Source organism: Bombina bombina, chromosome 4 (assembly GCF_027579735.1).
Source record: "Bombina bombina isolate aBomBom1 chromosome 4, aBomBom1.pri, whole genome shotgun sequence".
Classification (NCBI taxonomy): Eukaryota; Metazoa; Chordata; class Amphibia; order Anura; family Bombinatoridae; genus Bombina; species Bombina bombina.
In genome coordinates this window covers 31,197,044-31,214,804 of record NC_069502.1, presented here as the reverse complement: position 1 = coordinate 31,214,804, position 17,761 = coordinate 31,197,044, and the positions used below count along the sequence as shown (strand labels likewise).

Below are 17,761 nucleotides of genomic sequence, written 5' to 3'. Positions count from 1 at the left end.
CGACGCCTGGATTAGAATATCGTCCAGCTAAGGCGCCACTTCCAGAAAGGCAAACCTCAGGAACTTGTGATGATCTCTGTGGATAGGAATATGAAGATATGCATCCTTTAAGTCCACGGTAGTCATATATTGACCCTCCTGGATCAATGGAATAGTCCGAATAGTCTCCATCTTGAAGGATTGAACTCTGAGAAACTTGTTGAGACTCTTGAGATCTAAAATGGGTCGGAACGTTCCCTCCTTTCTGGGAACTACAAGGAGATTTGAATAAAACCCCTGCCCCTGTTCCTGTATTGGAACGGGGCAAATTACGCTCATTGAGGAGAGATCTCTTACACAACGTAAGAATGCCTCTCTTTATCTGGTTGACAGACAATCGTGAAAGAAGAAACCTTCCTCTGGGGAAGGAATTTTTTAACTCCAACTGATACCCTTGAGACACGATTTTGAGTGTCCAGGTATCCTGAACGTCTCTTATCCAAGCCTGGACAAAGAGAGAAAGTCTGCCCCCTACGAGATCCGGTCCTGGATCGGGGGCCGCCCCTTCATGCTGTCTTAGTAGCAGCAGGCTTCTTGGGTTGTTTACCCTAGATCCAAGACTGGCTGGGTCTTGGTTTGTGAATAATTCCCTTCCTGCTTAGTGGAAGAGGAAGAGGGGACTCCCTTAATTTTGAAAGGAACGAAAACTACTCTGTCGTCCCCTTTGCTTAGATATTTTATCTTGAGGGAGGAGGTGACCCTTACCTCCTGTAATGTCAGAAATAATCTCCTTCAAGTCAGGCCCGAACAGGGTCCTTCCCTTGCAAGGAATAGTCAAAAACAATTTAGCAGACACATCTGCAGATCAAAAATGCAACCATAAGGCACTGCGTGCTAAAACGGAAAATCCCGAACTCTTAGCCGCCGACTAGGTAATCTGCAAGGAAATATCAACAAATTTTATAACTGAAACAGCTAAGTTAAGAGTTGTAATTGTTGTGTGCTGCTGTTACATCCTAAGTCACAAAGGAGGAATGCACACCAAGGAACAGCAGTAGGGTCCTAATAAAATGACCCCGACTGTTAGAACTGAGACCATTTACTTATTGCGCAAAGCAAATAACAGTTGCGTGCAATAGTGCATCGCCAGCTTCAGAAATGTACATGTCAATTTGGGTACCTGCCAGTCTTAAGATTTAGGCAAGGCACCAGTAAACTCACTGAACAGAAAAAAAAACCATAATTTATGTAAGAACTTACCTGATAAATTCATTTCTTTCATATTAGCAAGAGTCCATGAGCTAGTGACGTATGGGATATACATTCCTACCAGGAGGGGCAAAGTTTCCCAAACCTCAAAATGCCTATAAATACACCCCTCACCACACCCACAATTCAGTTTAACGAATAGCCAAGAAGTGGGGTGATAAGAAAAAAGTGCGAAAGCATAAAAAATAAGGAATTGGAATAATTGTGCTTTATACAAAAAAATCATAACCACCCAAAAAAAGGGCGGGCCTCATGGACTCTTGCTAATATGAAAGAAATGAATTTATCAGGTAAGTTCTTACATAAATTATGTTTTCTTTCATGTAATTAGCAAGAGTCCATGAGCTAGTGACGTATGGGATAATGATTACCCAAGATGTGGATCTTTCCACACAAGAGTCACTAGAGAGGGAGGGATAAAATAAAGACAGCCAATTCCTGCTGAAAATAATCCACACCCAAAATAAAGTTTAACGAAAAACATAAGCAGAAGATTCAAACTGAAACCGCTGCCTGAAGTACTTTTCTACCAAAAACTGCTTCAGAAGAAGAAAATACATCAAAATGGTAGAATTTTGTAAAAGTATGCAAAGAGGACCAAGTTGCTGCTTTGCAAATCTGATCAACCGAAGCTTCATTCCTAAACGCCCAGGAAGTAGAAACTGACCTAGTAGAATGAGCTGTAATTCTCTGAGGCGGAGTTTTACCCGACTCAACATAGGCAAGATGAATTAAAGATTTCAACCAAGATGCCAAAGAAATGGCAGAAGCTTTCTGGCCTTTTCTAGAACCGGAAAAGATAACAAATAAACTAGAAGTCTTTCTGAAAGATTTAGTAGCTTCAACATAATATTTCAAAGCTCTAACAACATCCAAAGAATGCAGCGATTTCTCCTTAGAATTCTTAGGATTAGGACATAATGAAGGAACCACAATTTCTCTACTAATGTTGTTGGAATTCACAACTTTAGGTAAAAATTCAAAAGAAGTTCGCAACACCGCCTTATCCTGATGAAAAATCAGAAAAGGAGACTCACAAGAAAGAGCAGATAATTCAGAAACTCTTCTGGCAAAAGAGATGGCCAAAAGGAACAAAACTTTCCAAGAAAGTAATTTAATGTCCAATGAATGCATAGGTTCAAAAGGAGGAGCTTGAAGAGCCCCCAGAACCAAATTCAAACTCCAAGGAGGAGAAATTGACTTAATGACAGGTTTTATACGAACCAAAGCTTGTACAAAACAATGAATATCAGGAAGAATAGCAATCTTTCTGTGAAAAAGAACAGAAAGAGCAGAGATTTGTCCTTTCAAGGAACTTGCGGACAAACTTTTATCTAAACCATCCTGAAGAAATTGTAAAATTCTCGGAATTCTAAAGGAATGCCAAGAAAAATGATGAGAAATACACCAAGAAATATAAGTCTTCCAGACTCTAATATATCTCTCTAGATACAGATTTACGAGCCTGTAACATAGTATTAATCACAGCGTCAGAGAAACCTCTTTGACGAAGAATCAAGCGTTCAATCTCCATACCTTTAAATTTAAGGATTTCAGATCCTGATGGAAAAAAGGACCTTGTGACAGAAGGTCTGGTCTTAACGGAAGAGTCCACGGTTGGCAAGAGGCCATCCGGACAAGATCCACATACCAAAACCTGTGAGGCCATGCCGGAGCTACCAGCAGAACAAACGAGCATTCCTTCAGAATCTTGGAGATTACTCTTGGAAGAAGAACTAGAGGCGGAAAGATATAGGCAGGATGATACTTCCAAGGAAGTGATAATGCATCCACTGCCTCCGCCTGAGGATCCCGGGATCTGGACAGATACCTGGGAAGTTTCTTGTTTAGATGGGACGCCATCAAATCTATTTCTGGAAGTTCCCACATTTGAACGATCTGAAGAAATACCTCTGGGTGAAGAGACCATTGGCCCGGATGCAACGTTTGGCGACTGAGATAATCCGCTTCCCAATTGTCTACACCTGGGATATGAACCGCAGAGATTAGACAGGAGCTGGATTCCGCCCAAACCAAAATTCGAGATACTTCTTTCATAGCCAGAGGACTGTGAGTTCCTCCTTGATGATTGATGTATGCCACAGTTGTGACATTGTCTGTCTGAAAACAAATGAACGATTCTCTCTTCAGAAGAGGCCAAAACTGAAGAGCTCTGAAAATTGCACAGAGTTCCAAAATATTGATCGGTAATCTCACCTCCTGAGATTCCCAAACTCCTTGTGCCGTCAGAGATCCCCACACAGCTCCCCAACCTGTGAGACTTGCATCTGTTGAAATTACAGTCCAGGTCGGAAGCACAAAAGAAGCCCCCTGAATTAAACGATGGTGATCTGTCCACCACGTTAGAGAGTGTCGAACAATCGGTTTTAAAGATATTAATTGAGATATCTTTGTGTAATCCTTGCACCATTGATTCAGCATACAAAGCTGAAGAGGTCGCATGTGAAAACGAGCAAAGGGGATCGCGTCCGATGCAGCAGTCATAAGACCTAGAATTTCCATGCAAAAGGCTACCGAAGGGAATGATTGTGACTGAAGGCTTCGACAAGCTGCCATCAGTTTTAGACGCCTCTAGTCTGTTAAAGACAGAGTCATGGACACTGAATCTATTTGGAAACCCAGAAAGGTTACCCTTGTCTGAGGAATCAATTAACTTTTTGGTAAATTGATCCTCCAACCATGATCTTGAAGAAACAACACAAGTCGATTCGTATGAAATTCTGCTAAATGTAAAGACTGAGCAAGTACCAAGATATCGTCCAAATAAGGAAATACCACAATACCCTGTTCTCTGATTACAGACAGAAGGGCACCGAGAACCTTTGTAAAAATTCTTGGAGCTGTAGCAAGGCCAAACGGCAGAGCCACAAACTGGTAATGCTTGTCCAGAAAAGAGAATCTCAGGAACCGATAATGATCCGGATGAATCGGAATATGCAGATATGCATCCTGTAAATCTATTGTGGACATATAATTCCCTTGCTGAACAAAAGGCAAGATAGTCCTTACAGTTACCATCTTGAACGTAGGTATCCTTACATAACGATTCAATATTTTTAGATCCAGAACTGGTCTGAAGGAATTCTCCTTCTTTGGTACAATGAAGAGATTTGAATAAAACCCCATCCCCTGTTCCTGAACTGGAACTGGCATAATTACTCCAGTCAACTCTAGATCTGAAACACAATTCAGAAATGCTTGAGCTTTTACTGGATTTACTGGGACACGGGAAAGAAAAAATCTCTTTGCAGGAGGTCTCATCTTGAAACCAATTCTGTACCCGTCTGAAACAATGTTCTGAATCCAAAGATTGTGAACAGAAGTGATCCAAATTTCTTTGAAAAAACGTAACCTGCCCCCTACCAGCTGAGCTGGAATGAGGGCCGCACCTTCATGTGGACTTAGAAGCAGGCTTTGCCTTTCTGGCTGGCTTGGATTTATTCCAGATTGGAGATGGTTTCCAAACTGAAACTGCTCCTGAGGATGAAGGATCAGGTTTTTGTTCTTTGTTGAAACGAAAGGAACGAAAACGATTATTAGCTCTGTTTTTACCCTTAGATTTTTTATCCTGTGGTAAAAAAGTTCCTTTCCCACCAGTAACAGTTGAAATAATAGAATCCAACTGAGAACCAAATAATTTGTTACCCTGGAAAGAAATGGAAAGTAGAGTTGATTTAGAAGCCATATCAGCATTCCAAGTCTTAAGCCATAAAGCTCTTCTAGCTAAAATAGCTAGAGACATAAACCTGACATCAACCCTGATAATATCAAAGATGGCATCACAGATAAAATTATTAGCATGCTGAAGAAGAATAATAATATCATGAGAATCATGATGTGTTAATTGTTACGCTAAGGTTTCCAACCAAAAAGTTGAAGCTGCAGCAACATCAGCCAAAGATATAGCAGGTCTAAGAAGATTACCTGAACACAGATAAGCTTTTCTTAGAAAGGATTCAATTTTCCTATCTAAAGGATCCTTAAACGAAGTACCATCTGACGTAGGAATAGTAGTACGTTTAGCAAGGGTAGAAATAGCCCCATCAACTTTAGGGATTTTGTCCCAAAATTCTAATCTGTCAGACGGCACAGGATATAATTGCTTAAAACGTTTAGAAGGAGTAAATGAATTACCCAATTTATCCCATTCTTTGGAAATTACTGCAGAAATAGCATTAGGAACAGGAAAAACTTCTGGAATAACCACAGGAGATTTAAATACCTTATCCAAACGTTTAGAATTAGTATCAAGAGGACCAGAATCCTCTATTTCTAAAGCAATTAGAACTTCTTTAAGTAAAGAACGAATAAATTCCATTTTAAATAAATATGAAGATTTATCAGCATCAACCTCTGAGACAGAATCCTCTGAACCAGAAGAGTCATCAGAATCAGAATGATGATGTTCATTTAAAAATTCATCTGTAGGGAGAGAAGTTTTAAAAGATTTTTTACGTTTACTAGAAGGAGAAATAACAGACATAGCCTTCTTTATGGATTCAGAAACAAAATCTCTTATGTCATCAGGAACATTCTGCACCTTAGATGTTGAAGGAACTGCAACAGGCAATGGTACTTTACTAAAGGAAATATTATCTGCATTAACAAGTTTGTCATGACAATCAATACAAACAACAGCTGGAGGAATAGCTACCAAAAGTTTACAGCAGATACACTTAGCTTTGGTAGATCCAGCACTAGATAGCGATTTTCCTGTAGTATCTTCTGACTCAGATGCAACGTGAGACATCTTGCAATATGTAAGAGAAAAAAACAACATATAAAGCAAAATTGATCAAATTCCTTAAATGACAGTTTCAGGAATGGGAAAAAATGCCAAAGAACAAGCTTCTAGCAACCAGAAGCAATGAAAAATGAGACTTAAATAATGTGGAGACAAAAGCGACGCCCATATTTTTTAGCGCCAAATAAGACGCCCACATTATTTGGCGCCTAAATGCTTTTTGGCGCCAAAAATGACGCCACATCCGGAACGCCGACATTTTTGGCGCAAAATAACGTCAAAAAATGACGCAACTTCCGGCGACACGTATGACGCCGGAAACGGAAAAGAATTTTTGCGCCAAAAAGTCTGCGCCAAGAATGACGCAATAAAATGAAGCATTTTCAGCCCCCGCGAGCCTAACAGCCCACAGGGAAAAAAGTCAAATTTTTGAAGGTAAGAAAAAATGATTAAATCAAATGCATTATCCCAAATATGAAACTGACTGTCTGAAAAATAAGGAAAGTTGAACATTCTGAGTCAAGGCAAATAAATGTTTGAATACATATATTTAGAACTTTATAAACAAAGTGCCCAACCATAGCTTAGAGTGTCACAGAAAATAAGATTTACTTACCCCAGGACACTCATCTACATGTTTGTAGAAAGCCAAACCAGTACTGAAACGAGAATCAGCAGAGGTAATGGTATATATAAGAGTATATCGTCGATCTGAAAAGGGAGGTAAGAGATGAATCTCTACGACCGATAACAGAGAACCTATGAAATAGACCCCTTAGAAGGAGATCACTGCATTCAAATAGGCAATACTCTCCTCACATCCCTCTGACATTCACTGCACGCTGAGAGGAAAACCGGGCTCCAACTTGCTGCGGAGCGCATATCAACGTAGAATCTAGCACAAACTTACTTCACCACCTCCATCGGAGGCAAAGTTTGTAAAACTGAATTGTGGGTGTGGTGAGGGGTGTATTTATAGGCATTTTGAGGTTTGGGAAACTTTGCCCCTCCTGGTAGGAATGTATATCCCATACGTTACTAGCTCATGGACTCTTGCCAATTACATGAAAGAAAATTGGTTTATTTCAATAAAGGGTTCAAAAGGAACTAAATCTTCCCATAGGAAGCGATACTGTTTCTTTAATGAAATACATATGTATGTATTGGGTACTTGTAAAGCGCGGCAAACCGCTTGTGTTATTCACATCACAAAGGAAGAATTAACAAACAGACGAAAAACAGTTGCAAACTGAATGCAGAAAAAAGTTACTTGTCCTTTAAATCATAAAGTAACATATTATAGCGTGTTATATCATCCTACATCACAATGGATGAAGAAACAAACAGCCATAAGACCCTTAATAAAAGGAACACTTTCTTTTTTTTTTGCACTGTCACTTTAAATTGTAAAAGTACGACCTATTTCTGTTGTGCAGAAAAACAATCCATCTTATAATCATAGTAATAAAGTAGCAACAAAGCATTACTATGTACATCAAAGGCAACGTCTTCGCAAGCAACCGCAGAGCACTGCCTGTGTGTCAAAAATTAATTTGGACAGAATCTTATAAAACATTTTTGGAATGGATTGCGCAGAATTACCAGACTCCTAACAGCCATAGCTGAGGAAGGAGTAATTAGGTCAGAATGGAACATATGAAAACATGTGACTGTCACTTTAAATTTTAAACAGAAAAAAACACACTTTTTCTTTATATTTTATTCCATATCCTGCAGAAAACCCAAAAGGGCAAAACTAGCGTAAACTGCTAGATCTCAACACCCCTCGGTAGTATCCTCGTTTAGAGCGGAATGATCCAAGCCATACCAGACTCCTCACCGCAACAAGGGAAATAAGGCTACGATCCGACTTACTTTGCCGGTTGCCAAGTAAGCCTACAATAGGGAAACATGTGTCTGTGCACACTAAGAAAATACAACCTATCTCCCAGTCGGTATTGCTTTTAATGGAACTGTCGGGAGAAATACTGAACACTCCGCGTAAATGGCGTCCTAAAGACCGCCCCTCCCGGGCGGTGACATAACGGACAACTCCCGGGCGGCAAGGAAGACTTAGTGAACCGCCAGGAGAGCATACATAAGCCCCATGAAATACATTGTCCATAGATAAAGGAGCCCACACCACGGACATAGTCACAATAGGCACCAATAGGGCGCGTAAAGACAAAACGTCCCCAAGGACCGCCCTTCGTGGGCGTATACAGTACATTACACAGACATCTCCCGGTCGCCATCTTAACCACCGGGAGATGTAACAAAATGCCCCAATAACCAACAGTATAATCGCAAGTACCCTCTCCATTACCTAGGGAGAAAAGCGGTTAATAATACACAGTATCAACCGGTCAGCATTGCTCTCATATGCAACCGTCGGGAAAAATTTACAAGGGGAACCCCAGGGGAATTAAAACACAGCTGCCTAGACTTGTCTCCCAGGAAGGAGAAAGCTCATACCTGAATAAGGAGCCCTTCTCTCTAAGGGCTTTTATTCACAATGAGAGTGGCCAATGTCTTCTGAGCCCAATCTATCTTCTATGCCCAGGAAATAAAAATGGCACTTACCTCCAACTGCCGACAGCAAAGGCAGCTCCCAGGCGTGTGAAATCCTACTGCTCACATGGACCGGAGGATAATAAGGAAAAACACTGAGTAAGATCTCTCAGATTTTTCCCCTAAAAGGGCAGCATAGAATCTATGGGAGGCACAGTGAGAATTATGTCCCACAAGTTCCCATTGCTTTGAAGCCACTAAATGCTTCTCTTTTTGCACTGAAGAGATTGTTTTGGTCTAGGCTAAACCCCAGAACAAAGTAGCACACTGTGGCACTACTTTAAAAATAATAAACTCTTGATTGAAGAATCTATAACTAACACCTCACTTTACCTCTTCCTATCACTAACATAGGCAAAGTGAATGACTGGAGTGGGAGGGAAGGTAGGAGCTATATATACAGCTCTGCTGTGGTGCTCTTTGCCTCCTCCTGCTGACCAGGAGGCGATATCCCATAAGGATGAAATCCGTGGACTCGTCATATCTTGTAAAAGAAACTAGGGTTCATAATCTGAAGCCAGAGGGCAGCAGGTTCATGACCAATTTACAGAATAAACTTCCAATAGAGGGGTAAAGACCAGCAGGGAATAAGATGATGTCTGAGGATTCTGCTATCCTATTACAATTACACTTCAGAAGGAAATTGGGCCTTTTGATTCTTATCAAGTTCTATGTTCTCCCTAGCAGCCCTGAGGATCCTTATAGACAACAGTAAACACCAGATATGCACAAGCTGGTTACCTGCTCAAGAGAGAAAGCTGCCTCACTAGGTGCCACGTGTTCTTCAATCTCCTCCATCTTTTCCACAAACACTTTACGGTCCTCTGTCATTTCGATGGAGCTCACAGGTGTTCCTAAGACACGTACGTTGTATTTCTCCAGCACGCCGCGCTTGGTTAGCTCTACACCACAATTCAAAGCTGTCTGACCTCCAAATGTGAGCAGAACACCATCGGGGCGCTCGTTCTTTATCACCTGGGTGTCAGAGAAGGTTGCAGGTTACTTGGATATAAGTGGACACCATTAATACGGAGGTGACATCACAGAACACCAAAATCAACCAACAGTCTTCATTAGGATCCAGACTCACCTGTGTGACATAATCGGCCGTTATGGGGAGGAAATACACCTTATCTGCCAGCCCTTTGGATGTCTGCACTGTGGCAATATTTGGGTTTATCAGCACAGTTTGGATGTTTTCTTCTTTAAGAGCTTTAATGGCCTGTAATAGAAGTAAACTACAGTAAAAGCAGAGCATAGGAAATACATAATCTCCGCCATGTAAGGGACTCTGTGTACAACTATGTGTGTGATTACTGAACACAGAGCAATATATAACTGGTCATTGGTCAAGGAAGGAACGAACCACAAACAGGATACACTACACAATCACATAACTGCCCCTGTCTGTATCATTGTTACCCTGCAGGAAGGTACAGCTTTATCCTGTGGGTAGGTACAATTTATGTCTCATAACTGCCCCTGTCTGTATCACTGTTACCCTGCAGGAAGGTACAGCTTTATCCTGTGGGTAGGTACAATTTATGTAATATAACTGCCCCTGTCTGTATCACTGTTACCCTGCAGGTAGGCACAGCTTTATCCTGTGGGTAGGTACACTTTATGTCACATAACTGCCCCCTGTCTATATCTATATTGCCATGCAGAGAGGTACAGGTTTATCCTGCAGGTTTATCCTATTTGTATCTAGGTTATCATGCAGGTAGGTACGCTTTATGTCACATAACTGCCCTTGTCTATATCTAGGTTATCATGCAGGTAGGTACGCTTTATGTCACATAACTGCCCCTGTCTGTATCACCGTTACCCTGCAGGTAGGTACGCTTTATGTCACATAACTGCCCCCGTCTATATCTAGGTTATCATGCAGGTAGGTACGCATTATGTCACATAACTGCCCCCGTCTATATCTAGGTTATCATGCAGGTAGGTACGCTTTATGTCACATAACTGCCCCTGTCTGTATCACCGTTACCCTGCAGGTAGGTACGCTTTATGTCACATAACTGCCCCCGTCTATATCTAGGTTATCATGCAGGTAGGTACGCTTTATGTCACATAACTGCCCTTGTCTATATCTAGGTTATCATGCAGGTAGGTACGCTTTATGTCACATAACTGCCCCTGTCTGTATCACAGTTACCCTGCAGGTAGGCACAGCTTTATCCTGTGGGTAGGTACACTTTATGTCACATAACTGCCCCCTGTCTATATCTATATTGCCATGCAGAGAGGTACAGGTTTATCCTGCAGGTTTATCCTATTTGTATCTAGGTTATCATGCAGGTAGGTACGCTTTATGTCACATAACTGCCCTTGTCTATATCTAGGTTATCATGCAGGTAGGTACGCTTTATGTCACATAACTGCCCCTGTCTGTATCGCCGTTACCCTGCAGGTAGGTACGCTTTATGTCACATAACTGCCCCCGTCTATATCTAGGTTATCATGCAGGTAGGTACGCTTTATGTCACATAACTGTCCCTGTCTGTATCACAGTTACCCTGCAGGTAGGTACGCTTTATGTCACATAACTGCCCCTGTCTGTATCACCGTTACCCTGCAGGTAGGTACGCTTTATGTCACATAACTGTCCCTGTCTGTATCACAGTTACCCTGCAGGTAGGTACACTTTATGTCACATAACTGCCCCTGTCTGTATCACAGTTACCCTGCAGGTAGGTACGCATTATGTCACATAACTGCCCCCGTCTGTATCTAGGTTATCATGCAGGTAGGTACGCTTTATGTCACATAACTGTCCCTGTCTGTATCACAGTTACCCTGCAGGTAGGTACGCTTTATGTCACATAACTGCCCCTGTCTGTATCACCGTTACCCTGCAGGTAGGTACGCTTTATGTCACATAACTGTCCCTGTCTGTATCACAGTTACCCTGCAGGTAGGTACGCTTTATGTCACATAACTGCCCCCCGTCTATATCTAGGTTATCATGCAGGTAGGTACGCTTTATGTCACATAACTGGCCCTGTCTGTATCACCGTTACCCTGCAGGTAGGTACGCATTATGTCACATAACTGCCCCCGTCTATATCTAGGTTATCATGCAGGTAGGTACGCTTTATGTCACATAACTGTCCCTGTCTGTATCACAGTTACCCTGCAGGTAAGTACGCTTTATGTCACATAACTGCCCCCGTCTATATCTAGGTTATCATGCAGGTAGGTCATGATACAGGTTTAGGTCACATAACTGCCCCTGCCTGTATCACTGTTACCCTGCAGGTAGGTACGCATTATGTCACATAACTGCCCCCGTCTATATCTAGGTTATCATGCAGGTAGGTCATGATACAGGTTTAGGTCACATAACTGCCCCTGTCTGTACCATGGTCAACTTTCATTGTAAGGAGAGACTTTGCACAATCTGAAGCTACAGGACAAGGTTTTGGGAGCACTTACAGAAGATTAAACAATTTTACCTGAGAACCGGAGTAATCAAATTCCCCTGCTTGGCCGATAGAGAGACCCCCAGAGCCCAGGATGAGCACCTTGTTCGGCCGAGAGGACTCCATATCAGTGACATTAGGAGAGTCTTTGTAAGTCAGCACATCAGTCAAACGCTGCTTCACTGGAAATAGATCAAAAGTTATTTGTATTTTTACATCACTTTTATACAAGTACAATTAATGCATTGTATGACCTGGCAAAAACGGGGACTGAGCTTAATAATCAAATGGCGCAATCGCCAGACCTGTACTGTAGGTGTGCGCCAGGTCATGCCAGAGAGCTGAGAAAACAAGGTCTAAAACCTATCAGGGGAGCAGAAGGCATTACTATATGTATCTCACACACGTGTAATGTCACATACGGAGCAGAACACATTACTATATGTATCACACACGTGTAATGTCACATACGGAGCAGAACACATTACTATATGTATCACACACACACACACACGTGTAATGTCACATACGGAGCAGAACACATTACTATATGTATCTCACACACGTGTAATGTCACATACGGAGCAGAACGCATTACTATATGTATCTCACACACGTGTAATGTCACATACGGAGCAGAACACATTACTATATGTATCTCACACACGTGTAATGTCACATAGGGGAGCAGAACACATTACTATATGTATCTCACACACGTGTAATGTCACATACGGAGCAGAACACATTACTATATGTATCTCACACACGTGTAATGTCACATACGGAGCAGAACACATTACTATATGTATCTCACACACGTGTAATGTCACATAGGGAAGCAGAACACATTACTATATGTATCTCACACACGTGTAATGTCACATACGGAGCAGAACACATTACTATATGTATCTCACACACGTGTAATGTCACATACGGAGCAGAACACATTACTATATGTATCTCACACACACGTGTAATGTCACATAGGGGAGCAGAACACATTACTATATGTATCTCACACACGTGTAATGTCACATACGGAGCAGAACACATTACTATATGTATCTCACACACGTGTAATGTCACATACGGAGCAGAACACATTACTATATGTATCTCACACACGTGTAATGTCACATACGGAGCAGAACGCATTACTATATGTATCTCACACACACGTGTAATGTCACATAGGGGAGCAGAACACATTACTATATGTATCTCACACACGTGTAATGTCACATACGGAGCAGAACACATTACTATATGTATCTCACACACGTGTAATGTCACATACGGAGCAGAACACATTACTATATGTATCTCACACACGCGTGTAATGTCACATAGAAGAGCAGAACGCATTACTATATGTATCTCACACACATGTAATGTCACATAGGGAGCAGAACACATTACTATATGTATCTCTCACACACATGTAATGTCACATAGGAGAGCAGAACGCATTACTATATGTATCTCACACACGTGTAATGTCACATAGGGGAGCAGAACACATTACTAGATGTATCTCACACACGTGTAATGTCACATACGGAGCAGAACACATTACTATATGTATCTCACACACACGTGTAATGTCACATAGGAGAGCAGAACACATTACTATATGTATCTCACACACGTGTAATGTCACATACGGAGCAGAACACATTACTATATGTATCTCACACACACGTGTAATGTCACATAGGGGAGCAGAACACATTACTATATGTATCTCACACACGTGTAATATCACATAGGAGAGCAGAACACATTACTATATGTATCTCACACACGTGTAATGTCACATACGGAGCAGAACACATTACTATATGTATCTCACACACACGTGTAATGTCACATAGGGGAGCAGAACACATTACTATATGTATCTCACACACACGTGTAATGTCACATAGGAGAGCAGAACACATTACTATATGTATCTCACACACACGTGTAATGTCACATAGGAGAGCAGAACACATTACTATATGTATCTCACACACATGTTGTCACATAGGAGAGCAGAACGCATTACTATATGTATCTCACACACACGTGTAATGTCACATACGGAACAGAACACATTACTATATGTATCTCACACACACGTGTAATGTCACATAGGAGAGCAGAACACATTACTATATGTATCTCACACACGTGTAATGTCACATACGGAGCAGAACACATTACTATATGTATCTCACACACACGTGTAATGTCACATAGGGGAGCAGAACACATTACTATATGTATCTCACACACGTGTAATATCACATACGGAGCAGAACACATTACTATATGTATCTCACACACACGTGTAAAGTCACATAGGAGAGCAGAACACATTACTATATGTATCTCACACACGTGTAATGTCACATACGGAGCAGAACACATTACTATATGTATCTCACACACACGTGTAATGTCACATAGGGGAGCAGAACACATTACTATATGTATCTCACACACGTGTAATGTCACATAGGGGAGCAGAACACATTACTTTATGTATCTCACACACGTGTAATATCACATAGGGGAGCAGAACACATTAGTATATGTATCTCACACACACGTGTAATGTCACATAGGGGAGCAGAACACATTACTATATGTATCTCACACACACGTGTAATGTCACATAGGGGAGCAGAACACATTACTATATGTATCTCACACACATGTAATGTCACATAGGAGAGCAGAACGCATTACTATATGTATCTCACACACACGTGTAATGTCACATACGGAACAGAACACATTACTATATGTATCTCACACACACGTGTAATGTCACATAGGAGAGCAGAACACATTACTATATGTATCTCACACACGTGTAATGTCACATACGGAGCAGAACACATTACTATATGTATCTCACACACACGTGTAATGTCACATAGGGGAGCAGAACACATTACTATATGTATCTCACACACGTGTAATATCACATACGGAGCAGAACACATTACTATATGTATCTCACACACACGTGTAATGTCACATAGGAGAGCAGAACACATTACTATATGTATCTCACACACGTGTAATGTCACATACGGAGCAGAACACATTACTATATGTATCTCACACACACGTGTAATGTCACATAGGGGAGCAGAACACATTACTATATGTATCTCACACACGTGTAATGTCACATAGGGGAGCAGAACACATTACTTTATGTATCTCACACACGTGTAATATCACATAGGGGAGCAGAACACATTAGTATATGTATCTCACACACACGTGCAATGTCACATAGGGGAGCAGAACACATTAGTATATGTATCTTACACACACGTGTAATGTCACATAGGGGAGCAGAAGACATTACTATATGTATCTCACACACACGTGTAATGTCACATAGGGGAGCAGAACACATTACTATATGTATCTCACACACACGTGTAATGTCACATAGGGGAGCAGAACACATTACTATATGTATCTCACACACGCGTGTAATGTCACATAGGGGAGCAGAACACATTACTATATGTATCTCACACACGTGTAATGTCACATAGGGGAGCAGAACACATTACTATATATATATCTCACACACGTGTAATGTCACATAGGGGAGCAGAACACATTACTATATGTATCTCACACACGTGTAATGTCACATACGGAGCAGAACACATTACTATATGTATCTCACACACGTGTAATGTCACATACGGAGCAGAACACATTACTATATGTATCTCACACACACGTGTAATGTCACATAGGGGAGCAGAACACATTACTATATGTATCTCACACACGTGTAATGTCACATAGGGGAGCAGAACGCATTACTATATGTATCTCACACACGTGTAATGTCACATGGGGAGCAGAACGCATTACTATATGTATCTCACACACACGTGTAATGTCACATAGGAGAGCAGAACACATTACTATATGTATCACACACACACATGTAATGTCACATAGGAGAGCAGAACACATTACTATATGTATCACACACACACACACATGTAATGTCACATAGGAGAGCAGAACACATTACTATATGTATCACACACACACACATGTAATGTCACATAGGAGAGCAGAACACATTACTATATGTATCACACACACACATGTAATGTCACATAGGAGAGCAGAACACATTACTATATGTATCTCACACACGTGTAATGTCACATAGGGGAGCAGAACACATTACTATATGTATCTCACACACACGTGTAATGTCACATAGGGAGCAGAACACATTACTATATGTATCTCACACACACGTGTAATGTCACATAGGGAGCAGAACACATTACTATATGTATCTCACACACGCGTGTAATGTCACATACGGAGCAGAACACATTACTATATGTATCTCACACACGCGTGTAATGTCACATACGGAGCAGAACACATTACTATATGTATCTCACACACACGTGTAATGTCACATAGGGGAGCAGAACACATTACTATATGTATCTCACACACACATGTAATGTCACATAGGGGAGCAGAACACATTACTATATGTATCTCACACACGTGTAATGTCACATAGGGGAGCAGAACACATTACTATATGTATCTCACACACACATGTAATGTCACATAGGGGAGCAGAACACATTACTATATGTATCTCACACACGTGTAATGTCACATACGGAGCAGAACACATTACTATATGTATCTCACACACACGTGTAATGTCACATAGGAGAGCAGAACACATTACTATATGTAACTCACACACGTGTAATGTCACATAGGGGAGCAGAACACATTACTATATGTATCTCACACACGTGTAATGTCACATAGGGGAGCAGAACACATTACTATATGTATCTCACACACGTGTAATGTCACATAGGGGAGCAGAACACATTACTATATGTATCTCACACACGTGTAATGTCACATAGGGGAGCAGAACACATTACTATATGTATCTCACACACGCGTGTAATGTCACATAGGAGAGCAGAACACATTACTATATGTATCTCACACACGTGTAATGTCACATAGGGGAGCAGAACACATTACTATATGTATCTCACACACACGTGTAATGTCACATACGGAGCAGAACACATTACTATATGTATCACACACACGTGTAATATCATATAGGGGAGCAGAACACATTACTATATGTATCACACACACACACACACGTGTAATGTCACATAGAGCAGAACACATTACTATATGTATCTCAAACACACGTGTAATGTCACATAGGAGAGCAGAATGCATTACTATATGTATCTCACACACACACGTGTAATGTCACATAGGGGAGCAGAACGCATTACTATATGTATCTCACACACACGTGTAATGTCACATAGGGGAGCAAAACGCATTACTATATGTAACACACACACACACGTAATGTCACATAGGGGAGCAGAACACATTACTATATGTATCTCACACACACGTGTAATGTCACATAGGGGAGCAGAACACATTACTATATGTATCTCACACACACGTGTAATGTCACATAGGGGAGCAGAACACATTAATATATGTATCTCACACACGTGTAATGTCACATAGGGGAGCAGAACACATTACTATATGTATCACACACACGTGTAATGTCACATACGGAGCAGAACACATTACTATATGTATCACACACACACGTGTAATGTCACATAGGGGAGCAGAACACATTACTATATGTATCACACACACACGTGTA

General features: G+C 41.1%; 1 protein-coding gene across 3 annotated transcripts in view; it reads right to left on the bottom strand.

The window, feature by feature from the left end:
• CAD (carbamoyl-phosphate synthetase 2, aspartate transcarbamylase, and dihydroorotase) overlaps positions 1-17,761 on the bottom strand; it is a 290,191-nt gene that overhangs the window by 210,173 nt on the left and 62,257 nt on the right. For all 3 annotated transcript variants that reach the window (XM_053709445.1, XM_053709446.1, XM_053709447.1), the window contains exons 9-11: positions 12,049-12,197; positions 9,675-9,806; positions 9,326-9,559 (exon numbers count right to left, since the gene is read on the bottom strand). In XM_053709445.1, the coding sequence (XP_053565420.1) occupies positions 9,326-9,559; positions 9,675-9,806; positions 12,049-12,197 (515 nt within the window). The remainder of the gene's footprint in view (positions 1-9,325; positions 9,560-9,674; positions 9,807-12,048; positions 12,198-17,761) is intronic.